Source organism: Marmota monax, unplaced genomic scaffold (assembly GCF_021218885.2).
Source record: "Marmota monax isolate L192 unplaced genomic scaffold, Marmota_monax_Labrador192_F-V1.1 WCK01_AAM20220418_F8-fsc00020, whole genome shotgun sequence".
In the NCBI taxonomy this organism is placed as follows: domain Eukaryota; kingdom Metazoa; phylum Chordata; class Mammalia; order Rodentia; family Sciuridae; genus Marmota; species Marmota monax.
The window spans coordinates 22,509,006-22,525,530 of NW_026692912.1; the positions used below are offsets into that span (position 1 = coordinate 22,509,006).

The 16,525-nt window shown below is 42.3% G+C and overlaps 1 protein-coding gene across 2 annotated transcripts in view; it reads left to right on the forward strand.

Annotated features, from left to right (window-relative positions):
• The first annotated feature begins 4,983 nt into the window (after positions 1-4,983).
• Positions 4,984-16,525, forward strand: part of Fubp3 (far upstream element binding protein 3) — a 48,610-nt gene continuing 37,068 nt past the window's right edge. For both annotated transcript variants that reach the window (XM_046451516.2, XM_046451517.2), the window contains exon 1: positions 4,984-5,144. In XM_046451516.2, the coding sequence (XP_046307472.1) occupies positions 5,061-5,144 (84 nt within the window). In that variant the 5' untranslated portion in view covers positions 4,984-5,060. The remainder of the gene's footprint in view (positions 5,145-16,525) is intronic.

Here is a 16,525-nt window from a genome sequence, read left to right on the forward strand (position 1 = left end):
CCAAGAAATGGAGCAGCCTTCTATGGACTAAGACCCCTGAAACAGTGAGCCCTCAAATAAACCTTTTCTCCTCTACAATTGTGCTGGTGGTGTCCTTTAGTCACAGCAGCAAAAAAGCTGACTAAAACAACCATTGATCCCCACCCCTGACTGGACTTCTTTGAAGATTCAGTTACAGGCTGCGGATTAGAGACCCAATCTCAATATAAATATACAAGAAAAACAAAAAATAAAAAATCTCCCCCCCATACCCCACCCCAAGGATAAGTTGATTGCATGGAAAAATTCTACAAAACATCTAAGAAAGAAATCAGACCAATTCTCCACAAACTCTTCTGGACAATAGAAGAGGAGGCGCTGCTTCCCAGTTCAACTCGCCGAGCAGCGTCACCCTGACACCAAACCCCAGACATTACAGGAAAATGGCCAGTCAGTATCCTTAGTGAATGAAGAACTTTCAACAAAATATCAGTCAAATATGGAAAAAGGATGATTGCAATGGCTAAGTAGGGTTTATCATGGAGCAGAAATGCTGCTTCGACATTTAAGGACCACTCAATGTGACTCACATATGAATAAAGGAACTAAAACCATGTCATCAGGGCTGGGATTGTGGCTCAGTGGTACAGCGCTCGCCCAGCACATGTGAGGCACTGAGTTCAAGTCTCAGCACCACATAAAATAAATAAATAAACTAAAGGTATTGTGTCCATCTATAACTAAAAACATTTTTAAAAAAACATATCATCATCTTAGCTATACAAAAAGCATTTGACAAAATTCGATTTTCATTCATGATAAAAACTTTCAGAAATGAAAAACAGAAGGGAACTTCCTTAACCTGACAGATGGTATCTGTGAAAACCTGCAGCTAACATCATACATAATACTAAAGAACTGAATGCCTCCCCAAGATAAGGAAAACTTCTAGGATGTTTGCTTGCACCATTTCTTTTTTTTTTTTTAAGAGAGAGGGAGAGAGAGAATTTTAATATTTATTTTTTAGTTATCGGTGGACACAACATCTTTGTTTGTATGTGGTGCTGAGGATCGAACCCGGGACGCACGCATGCCAGGCGAGCGCGCTACCGCTTGAGCTACATCCCCAGCCCCCTTGCACCATTTCTATTTGAAATCATATTGGAGGTCCTAGCCAGTGCAATAGGTGAGGAAAAGAAATAAAAGAAACATGTTTCAGAAAGGAAGAAATAAAATGTCTCTATTTGCAGATGACAGGATTACCCACATAGAAAACTTTAGGAACTCAGCTGGGCACTGTAGCACATGCCTGAATCCCAGTGACTCAGGAGGCTGAGGACCAAATCCGAGGTCAGCCTCAGAATCTTAGTGATACCCTCATCAACTTAGCAAGACCCTGTTTAAAAATAAAAAATAAAAAGGGCTGTAGCTGTAGCTTGGGGGTAAGTGCCTCTGAGTTCAATCCCCAGTTTTTTTTTTTAAAGCCATTATACCTAATAAATGAGTTTATCAAGGTTTTAGGACAAAAGTTTAATATTCAAAAATCAATTAATTTCTATATACCATTAATGAAAGATTGAAAATCAAAACAATTTAGACTATCCCTTATAAGAACACCAAAACCCATGAAATATTTAGTTATAAATCTAAAATATGTACAGGATCTATATATAAAACATTGGTTTTATATATAGCCATGTGACATTTATATATAGCCATGTTTTATATATGGCCATGTGACATTCTTTGGGCAAGAAATCAAGACCAAAATAAATACAGAGATACATACTATTAATGGATCAAAAGATTTGCTATTGTTAAGATGCCAGTTTTCCAAAAATTGATCTATAGACTCAACATGATCTCAGGAAAACTCCTAAAGGACTTTTTTATATAGAGAGCAACAAGCTAATTCTAAAATTTATACATTCAGGCCAGGGCACTTCAATAGTTTAGAAATTGTGGGCGGGGTTTGTGAACAAAGGTGAAAGATTTATACTACCTGATTTTAAGATTTGCTATAAAGCTACAGTAATCAAGATGGTAATGATTTGTTAATAGAACAGTAGAGTTCAGAGACAGACTTCTGCCTGTGTGGTTAATTGGTCTTTTGGTGTGGTTTTGGTTTGATTTTATAAAGATGTGAAGGCAATTTGATGGAGAAAAGATAGCCCCTTTTACTTGAGGATTCAAACAACTGGCTATCTTTATGAAAACCAAATGAATACTGACCGATACCTCAACATTATGCAAGGGACTCAAAATGGACCTTAGACATAAATGTAAAACCTAAAATTATAAAACTTCTGGTAGAGAACATAAGAGGAAATCTTGGTGACCTTGGGCTGAGCCATTCTTTTTATTAGGTAAAACACTGGAAGTAAACACATAGAAACATATTGATAAATTGGGCTTTTCATCCAAACACTACTAGTATTACCCAATTAAATGTGAGCAAAAGTGGCATATGTCATTTTTAGGCAAAAGCTTTAAGAGTCATCCTGGGCTTCATTCCTCTCTCTGCATTCTATTGACGTCAGGCTTGGCCATGTGACATTCTTTGACCAATGAACTGTGTACAAAAGTTCACTGCAGGCAGAGGCTAGAAAGGTGCTTTAGGCCTTGCCATTCTCTCCTCCCTCTGCCGTGCCAAAGCATCACGTTCTAGGCAGAGACTGCTCTACCAGACTTGGTTGTAGGGTGAAGATAACATGTGGCAATGGCACATGCTACCAGCTATGCTCACAAGAGCGTGAGTGAAAAATAACTTGCATGGTGAGCCACTGTGATTTTAAGATTGGTAACTGTAGCCTAACCTAGACTCTCATTTTCCATGCAATTTGGTTTAGTGTGGTTTTTAGTTGGTAATATTTAAGGATGAAGCATTTCAAAGTCACCAGTAACACATCTCCAAAGCTCAGAGAGGGTCAGTCTCATATGCAAAGTTAGTCACAAACAAGGTGTGTGAAGGTTTTGTTTTGTTTTGTTCTGAGACTCTTTCCCTAATCATCTTCATGCATTCACTTCACAAATATTGAGAGTGGACCAAATGCCAGGCCTTGTACTAGGTGTTGGGGACAGCAATAGACAGGCAAACATGGTCCTTGTCTCAGAAAAAGTTTTATTCTAGTGGAAAGACAATCAATAATCAAATAATTATACAATGACATTGACAATTAACTGTGATAAATGCTACAGTAATGAAGTCCAGGATGTTAGAACAGACAGCAGTGGTCTGGCCAGGGCTGGGTCATCTTCCTCTTTTGGGCCCCAGAGATAAGTGACCTGTCCAAAGTTACCCAACCAGGAAAAAGAGGGGGAACCAGAACCCTATATTCTACTTAGGCATTCTGTGATCTTTGAACCAAACCTTGGAGTGTATTTTATATTTAAGGCAAGAACCCTGTTTACCCTATCTTTACTGTTTACCCTATATTCCAACTGGAAGAGCCAGTTGGAATATGAATGAATTGCTATTCTCAACTCAGAGACATAAAAGCAATTCAAAGCAGAAATATCACTGATATTGGGGCAGTAGAACCATCTTTGATTTTATATAAATCTAGCAAAGTTAAAACACTCAACATATGCAGGCTGGGCAACCAATTGATGTGTTGGCACATTCCTGCCCCATAATGGCCCCTCAGCAAGGAAAAACAGCAACAGCACTGCCAGTTACGCACTTTCCAACATCAGGGGCAGTTCTGTCTAAAAGTGATCATCTTCAATCTTGTAATTTGGTCACATTCTTTTACTTTGCCACAAGCTAAGGAATTAATCCAATTTGGCATTATTCAATTCAAAAGAATTTCCTATGCATCTACTAGGTGCTAAACTCTAAGGATACAGGTAAAAATGAGTGTCACCTCTACAGTCTAAGTAGCAAAGTCATCGACAAATAAAAAACAAACTGTGTGCTCAACTGTTGGCCAGTTATTCCTCATACTTCTATCAAAGAGCTCCCAGCATGCTAACACTGTGGTGGGGGAAGGGAGTCATCAAATGAAGTCATACTGGACCTTCTTTATTTCCTTTTCTTGGTGTTCACCTTTAGTTCTCCAGGAAATTCAACTCCTTGACATGATTGGGTGCAGGAAATATTAGATCCAAGAGCAATCAAATGTGGGCAGCCCAGGTTGGATCTACCACTAGTAAGATGTGTCTAGAAGCCATTAAACCTTGTTACTTTTCTGGAGACTTTGTTTGCTCATTTGAAATGCTTCATATATGTAGGAAGATCTGCCCCAAAGGCTTAAGAGTATTCCTGCACTAAGATTACGTTCCTTGCCTCGACAAATCTGAAACTATTCACAACCATCACAAAATTTTAAAAATTCTATGAGCATTCCAAAAGTCCTTTTGGACTATGTGCCAAACTCTAAGAATACCAGTAAAAACTACGTTTTGAGATCAGCCGCCATGGAAGCAATGAGGGTCCTTGGTATTTCCTGTTTTCCCACAATCCCAAAGTTTGTGAAAGACAGGTGATGTTCCGCATGGGCAAACTGATTGGGAAAACTGGGGCCAGGGACTCCCTGTAAACGTGGAATTCTGACATTTTGCGGTGCTGTCCCTGGCCCTCCATGCCTCACTCTGGGCCTCACGATACCGTTTCATGGGGCTCACAATACCATATTCCGGCCAATGGCCATTTCAGGGAGGGGCTCCCAAGGTCAGGCTGTTAGTGGAGCCTGGCTACTTGAAACGCTGTCTTGGGAAAGCCACTTCTCTCCTCGCTGAGGTTCCACACAGGCCAACAGCCAGATACCTGGGGCCATGTCCGCGCCTCGAGGGCGGGTCACCACATATTCCACGTCCCGGAACAGAACCCCGCACCAGGAGGGTGCAACCGCCTCCAGGTCCTCCCGACCGACACCAGGGCCCGCCCCTCGCACCGCGGCTCCGCCCCCGCTTCCGGTCGGGAGGTCGCGTGCTCTGACCACGCCCCGCAGACGCGGCTCCTGTCGCGGCGAGCGTCCCAGCCTCCCTTCCGCCGGAAGTGGGGCGACTTTCCCTTTCCGGCTACGGGTCCCGGAGCGGAGCGGGAGGCTGGACCCGGGAGCCGAGCGGCGGCGGCGGTAATGGCGGAGCTGGTGCAGGGACAGAGCGCTCCTGTGGGCATGAAGGCCGAGGGCTTCGTGGACGCCCTGCACCGGGTCCGGCAGGTACGGGCGCAGCCGGCCGGCGGGAGCACTAGAGACCGAGGCGGGGCCAGGGCGGGCGAAGAGGGTCGGGCCTGGGGGCTGGAGACAGCCTGAGTCGACGCTTCAGCCGGGCCCGGCCGTTCGGCCGGGCGTCTACAGCCGGGAGTAGCCGGGGCACGAGGCGCCACCGCGAGGCCCAGGCTCAGCCTGTCGGGCGGGTCTCCCAGGTGTCTGAAGCCGCTGGAAAAGCGTTTGCCCAGCGCGCCCATGGCGTCCCAGCGCCCGGGTTGTACCCCTGGGGCTGTCAGTGATGGGTTCTGGGGTTCGGGAGCGGGTGGACGGGAGGCTCCTAGTGAGGATCCGGCTGTAAGTATAAGGGTGTCTTCTCAACACCCAGTAAAGAGCTTGTTAAAACTTGGAATCCTTCGTCTTTGGACTTTCTATGTTTCGAAGGTGGAGTGGAGGGAACTCGAGGATATTTTATTTTTAAAGGTGTTTGGAGAGAGGAGAGAGGAGGTGTTAAGTGGGTGGTCCCCAAGAGGCAGAAGTGGCAGTAGTTTTCCTCTCCTGAAGAGAATGACAGGGACCCATTTTGGAAGAGAAACTTTACCTTCTGACAGTGTGCATTTGTCCAAGATAAAATAGGTTAGTAAGAGGTTGCAAGCTTCCCTGGAGAAGAATATGGAACCTGCCAAAAATATTGTTTGGCTTTTGGCGGTGCTTAGAATGAATGTGCCATTCTTTTGTGTCTAAAACGTACTAAGTTGGTCCTAACAAACTTTCCTTGCTGAATGTCTCATGTTCGTCATCTCTTCCTATATAAATTGTAAGAACACTGATACTTTAAAAGTTGGGCTGAAATTAATGACTGCTTGATTCCTAACAGAAAGCCACAGGACTCACTTGTGTTAGAAGAAGGCCTCCACTCCAGAGCTTGAAGATGTGGTCTTTCGGTCTCTTTCCAGTATTCCAGGGGAGGCATCCTTTCTGTCTCCCACATACTGACTTTTCATGTTAATATTGATGCTCCTGTAGACATTATATTGGATCCCAGAACTTTCCAACCCTGTGGTTTCACCTAAAATTTTGTCTGACGAATTGTTACTTACTGCCCAGGTACCAACTATTACTGTAGTATCTCCATCTTAGACTTCAGTCACCTTCTGTCTACAGTGGATGAACATACCATCCAGCCCCCCTACAACACTGCTTGCTACTTTCCTCTGCAGTACAGGGTCATCGACCTTGTTTCTCACTGGCTACTAATATATAATGCCTATCACTCTGTGCTGATATGTGACAATCACCTTGTTGGCCTTCTGTGTCCTGGAAGAATTGTAGCCACTACCTTAAAGAGCTCAGATCCTCAGTTTGCAGAAGGCCTGTAATTGAACATAAAATGATTTTGAAACATTGCGAAGACTTTCTACTTCTCTTGAGGCAGTGGTTGAACTCATACTCTCGGACAACCTGCTCAAGAGGGAGACTCTCAGGTGTTAAATGCTGACTTAATGTGGATTGTTGAAGCAGTGCTGTTTACTACTAGCAGTGACACTTCATTGGAATTGTTCTCAGCTTTGAGATGCACCATTGACTGGAGCCATAATAGCCCAGTGGAGCCAGGGCTGTTAAGTGTGTTCCTTCTGAATGTTATCAGCTGGAGGTCCATACTATCTTCAAGGATTTGATGGCCTTTAAAAACTAAAGAAAAAAAAAAAAACAGGTTTGTGGGTAATTTTAGGTTTATTTTACAGTTCGTATTGGGCAAGAATGGAATGTTAGAAATCTGTAATATTGTGTGATAACAGTAAAGCTTACCTCAAAGGACCTCATACTATTTGGGCATCTGGGTGGTCATGGTTTTCCTTCTTCATAGTATATATAAGCATGTTGCAGAAACTTGCCCCCCAGCAAGTGGAAATAGAGACAGTATATTTCTTTATGTGAGTGACTATAGACCTCCCGCCTCTTATATGTCCTTGTAAATACCAGCGACTGTAGGACCTTCATACTTTTGTTAAGAAAGTTGTAAGCTGTCTTGTGCTCGGTTTTTCTAGCCAATTGAGTAGAGTCTGAGTTCACCCTGCTGGGATTTGAATCCTTGCTTTCTTTTCAATCTGGTATATGGAGTCTAGCACCTAATCCACTGAGCTTCTCTTCTGGCATCTTGAAGCCTTGTATATCCTTTGGACTCTTTCCAACAAAGTGAACCAATGGTTGCTGTTAGTTTACTCAAGCATGGTATTCTGAGATCAAAACGGAGTCTCGGAAGATGTTCCATGAAATTTTTTTCTCAGCGGGAGGTCCAGTGAGTTACTAATGTTTGGCACAAATGGGTAATTAATTTATATCTGTTCTGAAGGGTAGTAAACATGTGATCTGATTCAGTCCTATTGATGAAGATCTAAAAGTGTTGGGTATTAAAAAAACATAGCTAGTATATAAACTAGCGCATAATTCATTGGATGGCTAGCAGAATTAAAGTGTGTCTTTAACTAGTTTGGAGAAGCCAGGATCTTAATAAAGGTTGGATGTGAGTTCAAAGCCAGAGTGAGTCATCTTCCACAGCCAAACTCTGCACCTCTGTCCTGACTGGCTGAGTTACAAGGGGACCTCACTAAGATTTGGGATCAGTAGTTGCAAATCTGTTTTATCCTGTTCAGTTTTTTTGAAGATATTTTTTAAATGTCTGCAGAAGATCCACTGGTAGTTTAGAAGCACCCATCATAAAGTAGGAGCAATCACATATTGACACGGTCTGTGTGCTATACTGTTAGGAGTTCCAAGTAGCCTTCCAGCTGATGGACTAGTTATCTGCCAGGTGTCACTTGAAGAGCTGCTTTTGCCAGTGCTCTTCAGTAGTCAGGCTCCTTTTTTGAGTTTGACCAAGTCAGTGCTTCTGAATTGCATAACTTGAGGATTCTATTCATATACAATGTAGCATAAATGGTACATAAATGGAGTCCGGCATCCTGATGGCCCTGCACCTGAGTAAGTATGACCAAGCATTATAAAATCAGTAGAAAGTAACCTTTCAGAGGATTTTTATGCCTGGAACCTAATCTTTACTGGCTTATTTTTATGGAAATGTTGATTGGCGTGCAGCATCAAGTTCCATAATTCTCTGGAAGATTCCTCCTTATGCATCCATTTTCCACTTTGAAACTGAGCAGTAAATAATTTGAGATGTGTGTTGTATATCTACACCTGGGCTGATTTGGGACTTCATGCTTTAAGATGCTGGCTTTTGTGTGTGTGTGTTGGGGGGGCTGGTACTGGTGATTGAATTCAGGGGTAGACTACACTGAGCTACATCCCTAGCCCTTTTTATTTTTAATTTTGAGACATGGTCTCACTGAGTTGCTGAGATTAACTTCAAACTTGGGATCCTCCTGAGCCTCCCAAGTCACTGGGAATACTCTAAGAGAGCATTGTACATCAGCCATTAAAGGAAAAAGCTATATTCATTGGCTATTAGATAAGCCTTAAGAGATTATGCCTTGGCTCAGTTAATATATGTTTTTGACTTGGAAAAGTCTAGTGTGTTGAATGCTCACAAGATTCAAGTTGCACTCCATGGAGACTGTCTCATACATGTCCAGTGGTTGAATTTTGTAGGAGACTGATGCCTCTGTGCTCATTTTATGTTTCTCAAACATTCAAAGGAAATCAGTTTCTGTAGAAAGTCTATGGGCTGCTCCTGTAGATTTGCTCTGATGGCACTCAGTATATTTGTCGGCAAAGAATGAGTCCTTGTTAAAGGGTTTTGGTGATGTCACTGACCCTTTTAGGTCACCACATGTTAATGGAAGTATTGCTATTTGGTATTGAAAAGTGGATAGTAAGTGAACTGCTTTCCATTGTGAGCCTCTTAAGGCTTCATTCGTCTTCAACTGAGATTTATTCATCTTTAATTTAAAATCTGGTATCGTGCATATTGTCAAACTTTGCTTTCTTCTGAAGTCCCAATAATCTTGTAGATACCTAGACCGCAGTTCTCAAAATAGTCCCATGGACTACAGTGGACTTATAAGCATGCTTACTTTGACCCACACAGTACCAACACTTAGAAATTAGAGTGATTTTGCATTAAAATTGAGATTTCTAATTTATTTAGAAAACATCTGACTACTTTGCTCTCCTGTCCTGCATGGCATTCATCAGCAAGAGCTGAGTAGCTGCTGCCCCTTCACATGAGTGTCCACTCTGGGTTACCTTTATTCCTAGCACCATGCTGCTGTTTTAAACTACCCATTGGGATTCTGGATTGACTGCTTTTTCCCTGATCTTTTTCTAAATTGTAAGCCCCAAATCCCTGGGGTGAGAGTGGGGGACACCAGTGGGTGCTGGGTATTGAACCCAGCCAGGCCTTGCTGTGCTAGGCAGGCACTCTACCATGGAGCCACATCCTCAGCCCTTTTTTATTTTATTTTGAGACAGGGTTGCTGGCCTTGAAGTTGCAGTCCTCCTTCACCTGAGTTGCTGGATTACAAATATGCCCCACGACACCCAACTCATCTTAGATTAAAAAAAAAATTTTTTTTTTTAGAAATTTTTTAAAAATTTCTAATGGAAAGAACTCTATATGGAGAGTTAGGAGGTCTGAATCTCCTTCAAGTATATCCAGGACCATGGACGAGGTTGGCCATATAGCCTTTTGAACATCAGGCTTTTAATATATCTTCCATGGAAAAGAGCACTTAGGCAAATAATTTTAGAGCATGCAGGGTCAAATAAAGGTGAGTTGGCTTTACTGCAGGACTTCTTTGTGCATTTAATAACTTATGTGCATTATCTCCTACAAGGGTGTAAGGTGTATGCTATCTTTTTTAGATTTTTAGATGGATCTCTCTAAGTTGCATATGCTGGCCTTGAATTTGCAATTTTGCCCCAGCCTTTTAAGTAGCTGGGATTACAGGTGTGTGTGACCATTCTTGGCTATAGTAATATCTGTGAACAAAACCTTGAAGGGATGATGGTGGAACTCTATCAGGAGGGAGAATACTAATGGGGCATGTCCTTTTAGACCACGTGGATCAGTGTTTCTGCTGAGAGCCTCAGCTGGTCATGTTAGCACGTTACCTGCAGATGGGCTTCTCCATACCTACTTTAAATTCAGCAGAGTTTAATGAGCACGTGTTCTGTGCCAAGCATTTTGCTAAGCATTGGGAAAGTGTTCTTTAATTTTTTCAGAACTTGGATTTTTTTTTGAGATTTCTGAAAACTTTGATCCTCCCCCCAGAAATACTTAAGTTTCATGAAGTTCATGATTTCTCTAAGGCTAAAACCTGGAAGTCCCAGTTAAGAACTTTTGTTCTCAGGTATAATATGATTGTGACAGAGCCCTTCCTCAAAGAGCTCAGTAGTGGGGAGACAGTAGGTAGTTTACAGAGTGCTTAGCAAACAAATAGAGGAGTTTTTAATTCTGCCCAAATGTGGGTGGGATGAGGTTGTCAGGAAAAGCTCCTGAAAAGAACTAACACCTTATCTCATTGTCATAGAATTGCTTGTTTTGCTTAATGCCAGTAAATAGGGCAGGATCAGCCAGGCCCCATCTCTAATGACAATAGCTACCATTCATGGAGCCCATGCTGTGCTGGGTGCCAGGCAAGAGTTCTTAGATACATTCCTTCATTTGAGGGTCACAAAGTTCCCAAGGAATAGTAGTATCATGAAGTGGTTATTTAGAAGACAGAACTTTGAACTCAGATTGTGTGAGTGTAAGTTCTGATTCTGCTACTTCTGGCTTGGTGACCTTGAATGAATTATTTAACTTCTTTAAGCCTCAGTTTCTCATCTGAAAAATGGAAATCCTTGATGATAGTAATTTGGAAAATAGCTAATGTTACGAGGTGGGTAGTATCTACTGAAGGGGCCATGAGTCAACTTTCTGTGCTGTTGGTAATATTTTTCTTTTTCCTTTCTTTTGTTTTCTTTCTCTGTTCTGGGGATGGAACCCAGTGCCTTGGAGATTCCTGTGCATTCTACCACACGAGCCACACCACAGCCTGTGCTCTGTCTTGATCTGGACCCTTAATCATAGGCGCTAAGGATGTGAAAATGCAGTGAGCTGTAAATGCGGGCCCCATACACTCTTCTGTATTACTATTATATTTAGACAAAAGGTTAAAATAGCAGACATTTCTGGATCCTTAATATGTGCTGGCATTTTTGGGGTGATTTACACTTGTTACCTTGTTATCCGTAGAGATAGGTTAACTACTTCACACCATCAATGAAAGTTAAAGAAAGGCACTGGGCAACAGCCTGGTAAGGGAGCAGTGAATTTGGTACATCAGGAAGTTGGATGCCGGCCTAGGGCTTTCCCCTGTACACCAAGGTTCAGGACCCTGTCTCTGAGACTCAAGCATAGTGCCTGGGTTCTGCTTCTGCTATGGGAAGCAGAGATTTGCAGTCCAACCTTAGTGTTCTTCCAGGCAAGGCCACTCTTGTGGCTGAAGAGCACAGGTTGCCCTGAAGCAGGTTCCCACTCCCTGGATGGTGATGTGAGCTGTACCTGTCTGCTGGATCTCCGAGAACAGGAGTAGTTATAGTTAGTGGCATGGAGAAGGGTGTGTAGGTGACTTTCTGGCATTTGGGGCCTTTACTTGTTTCTATTTAGTATAAAGTTCTCAGGTATGTGTAGGTAGTCCTAGCTTCCCTTTGGATTTGTAAGGTGGATTACTTTGTGAATCAGAAAAGGGAATAATTAATTGCTGTATTTCCTAACTTCAGTGATTTGTTTACCACCTTTATGATTTTTCCCATAAAAATGAGCCTTCATTATACTATTTACTTAATATTAAAGTGTTTTCAAAAGGAAAATCACTATCGTAAGTGGAAAACAGCCATGCATCAAAGGTAACTAAGGACAGTGTGTGTATATGTTAATAAAAATACTGATCCATAAGCTGGGTAGGGTGGTGCACACCTGTAATCGCAGTAGCTCAGGAGGCTGAGGCAGGAGGATTGAGAGTTCACAGCCAAGCCTCAGCAACAGTGAGGCACTAAAGCAACTCAAAGAGACCCTGTCTCTAAATAAAATACAAAATAGGGCTGGGGATGTGGATCTGTGCTCAAGAGCCTCTAAGTTCAATCCCTGGAACCCCCCACACCGCCCCCCCCCAAAAAAAAGTACTGATCCATGTGCCTTCTAGAATTGTCTGTATCCTCCTCTTTAGAAAACATGGGTGTGATCAGCCCTGTGTTTTACAGGTGAAAACACCAAGGAACAGGGCCCTTGAAGGTCACACACTGGAAGAGTGGCAGGAAAACCAGGACTCTCAGCTGACTCCTGGTGTGGTAGTCCCCTCCCCTCTATTCTGCTTCTTGCATTAGGGGCTGAATGTCCAAGATGGTGATTTGTTTTTCATCTATCACTGTGCTTAAAGTAGTGCAAGTAGTGAGATAACCCATTTGTCTCCCCACAAAAGGAGGGGTGACTTGTGTTTTAGAAAATCACTAGCAGAGTCTCCAAGGTCATGCCTGCAGATAAGAAATAGAGTGGCCTTGGTTTTGTTGGAGTATCCCAGCTTGTGTGCTTCTGTTATCTTCTGGCCTGCACCATTCTGAACCTCACATTCCCGAAGCAGCTACTGTTTAGAAGGAGATGAGTGAGGATATGAGCAGTCCCTTGAACCGTAGGCACTGGGAGTCATTAGGTTTTTAAGTCCTCAGGAATTTAGATGGGTTTTAGAGAGTATGAAGTGGAGGAGAGAGAGGTGCTTGCCTAATAGTTAGGAGCCTAGACTCTGAGTCGGGGGGCCCAGGCTTAAATGCTATTCTTCACTTTTAGAATGGGTGGCTTGGGTGGGTCACTCAGCTTCTGTGGGCCTTTTTTTTTTTTTTTTTTTTTTTCCTTAAAATGGAAATACCAGTTTCCTAGAGAATCATCATGAGAAAAACAATATATCTGAAGTGTTCTTAGCAGAGTGCCTGCCACATAGTAAGCACTCAATAAATTATTTTAATTTTCATTATTAGATATTTAAAACCATTTCTTGGAACAAGAAATGTGCTTTATGAATAAAGGAATACATTGTTTCTTTACAGTATATTGTAATGTACAGTATAATATAAATGCAAAGTATAATTACTCATCTAACATTTGTATTGCCAGGATTCAAAAGCAACCTGCTGGCTTCAGCACTATACCTCTTAACTATTACTCTGGACTGCCTCTCTCTTTGCAGACTTCCCAAGTTATAGAAAACTGAAACAAGCATGAATTAGGAACAAATTGGAGAGACTTGTCATATTTTGGAAGGACACTTGTCAATTTAATCAAAACTAGGAACAGAAAGCTTGTAACATTTCTATGTGACATTCCAGCACCATATGAAACTGGAATTTCCTTATAAATTATAAGGAAGGCCAAGGACTCAGGAATACATTTTAGCTATGTAAGAAGGAAGGGAAAAGAGCTAGAAGCCAGTAGGCATCATCAGAAGGGAATAGAGATGATGTGCCTAATGTGTGGAGCTTTTTGGGGTGGTCTGTTGAGAAAGTGGTTTGATGCACATACTGTTGGGGGTTCCACAGAGAATCATAGTACCGTTAGCCATAGAACCCCCACCCACACACCCACTTTTTCTTTTCTTTTTTTTTTTTTTTTTCCCCGCACCAAGGGATTGAACCCAGGGGCATTTCATCAATGAGCCACATCCCTTATTTTTTATTTTGAGACAGGGTCTTGCTAAGTTGCTGAGGCTGACTTTGAACTTGCACTTCTCCTGCCTCAGCCTCCTGAGATGCTGGAATTACAGGCATGCACCAGTGTGCCAGGTTACCCCTTTCTCATTTTGGGGTCATCTTCATTGTCTGTTAGGAAGTTTTAGGGCCGTATTTTGCTTAAGTTTTTTACATGGTGCTAAGGATGGAACCCAGGACCTCGCACCTGCTCAACAAGCATTCTGCCACTGAGTATACATCTAATCCTTTTATTTTACTTTATTATGAGTCAGTGTCTTTCTGAGTTGTCTAGGCTGACCTTGAACTTATAATCCTCCTGCCTCAGCCTCCTAAGTAGTTGGGAGTACAGGAATGTGCCATCCGTTAGGCCTTGCTGGGGCCATTTTTAAAGAACAACTGGGACAATAATCTTGACACTCCCTACACCAGCCATTTGCTGCTCAGTTTATTGTGGTCTCCTGTGAAGTGAAGTGTTCTTACCTTTTAAATCCATCTGCTTTACCAAATAATTCCTTAAAGGTAGCTTTTGCATCTTGAGTAAGTAGCCAACTTACTCAAGCTTATCCAAAACATGGAGAGAGGCTGGGGATGTGGCTCAAGCGGTAGCGCGCTGGCCTGGTATGCGTGGGGTGCTGGGTTCGATCCTTAGCACCACATACAAATAAAATAAAGATGTTGTATCCACCGAAAACTAAAAAATAAATATTAAAAATTAAATATGGAGAATGAGATTGCAAGTCTTGGGCAGTGTGCCATTTGGAGCAAATGATCCCTTCCTTACCTGAGTCTTGGGTATATGAGCTCGGGTTTCTTAATATTTTTCTTACTGGTGGGGAAAAAAATTTTAAGCATGCATTCAGGCTGCCATCATCTCTAGGTTAGGCAGGGGTCAGCAAACTTCCTTTAAAGGTCTGTGTAGTAAGTGTTAACATTTAGGCTTTGCACACTGCACAGTCTCTGTGCCACTGTAGTGCAAAGCCAGCCATAGGTGATATATGAACAAATGTGTGGTTGTGTTCTCATAAAACCTTCATTACAAAAGCAGGTGGTTCACCAACCATAATTTGCTGACCTCTGGCCTCTACTATACTAGTACCTCCTAAATGATCTTCCTCTCCTCATCTCCTTACAATCTGTTTTCCTTGAAGCAGTCAAAGGGATCTTTTAACAATAAAAACGAACATGTTTCTCTCTGGATTAAAACTTGGGAATAGTCTTCCATCAGCCTTTCTATAAAATCCAAGTTCCTTACCAAGACCCGTAAGGCTCTAAGAACTCTTAGAATACATCTAGGTCCTTGTGCTCAGTGAAATTGACTTATTCTTCTAGGCTCATACCTGCAAGCCTGTTCTGCCCCAGGGCTTTTGTACAAGCTGTTCCCTCTGCCTAGGACATCCTCTGGTTTTTCTGTGGCCAGCCTCCTCCTCATGTAGTTCTCAGATTAGATGATACCTCACTGCAGTGGCCCTTCCCTGATTGCTTTACTTGAAGCACCTCTTCTGGGCCCTGTGTATGTCATCTTAATGCTTAGTACCAGCTGGAGTGGTCAGTTACTGATTACCTTGTGTACCCTGTAAGTCCCCACCAGCTGTGCTAGTTCAAGAGAGTCAGGGCTTTCCTAGGTCATATTCTGCACAGCAGCCCCAGTGCCTCAAACAGCTCGTTACACTGGAGATAACTAGTATTTGTTGGATGGATTGCCTTCTTTTCAAAACCCTGGTATTTGTAAAATATTTCTACTACTTGAAGCTCCTTTGTTCAAGGTATCTTAACTATATTTCAAAAACTAATATGGTATTGTACCCTAGGGTTTTTATGCAGAGAGGAAGGAGACTTGCCCAACATCGCAGAACCAGTAAATGGAAGGGAGGAGAGCAGACATCAGTGGACTTGGGATGCCTGGGAGCCTGGCTGGCATTCCAAGGCCTGCATTTGGTTTTCAGTCTCGTGGTTATCTTTGTCATTTATTTGTTTAAGGTTATTTATCTTCATGTTGGTCCCAGAAGGCGTCAGACTTCTGGGCACTTTTGGACTAGCACAGAACTACCAGGAAAACCTCAGCTGTATGGGACAGCTGTGCTGGCTGCCGTCTGTCCTCCCTGCTTGTTGAACTTTACTAAGGGACTGACATGAAGAACAGTTGCTGTAAATACTCCTTTGCTTAAGTGAGAGTTGATTTATTGTGCCATGTTTAATTTCCTAATGAGAACAAAGTAGATAAGTAGGAAGTTCGGCATTTGTTTCTGGGGGGAAAACTTACTAGCTATGTTCTGTTCTTTGGCTGATAAACAACTTCAGCTGCTGATATTGTTCTCAGAAGTTGCCTCCCTTTTCTGTGGGGCAGGAATCCTTCTGAAATTGTTTGGACATTTCCAACGTGGAGGAGCAGTTTATCATTTTTTGTCTGTGAAGCTCACATCAGTTTATGGATGTTAAAGTTAATAGGATGGATTTAGTCTTGAAGAGTTGTTGTTTCTGAGCAAACCGGGCCTATGAAATATTCTTGGGGAATTTGTTGCGGAAGGGAAAAGAACCCTGTAATAAAATAATAAATTTCTCCATATTGTCTGCCTGCTTTAAGATGAGGCATACCTATATCCAAAGTACATGTATGAAGACATGAATTGGTGTGAACATACTTTACATAAAAAACAGAGATATGAAAAATTGTGCTCTATATGTGTAATAAGAATTGCAATGCATTCCGCTGT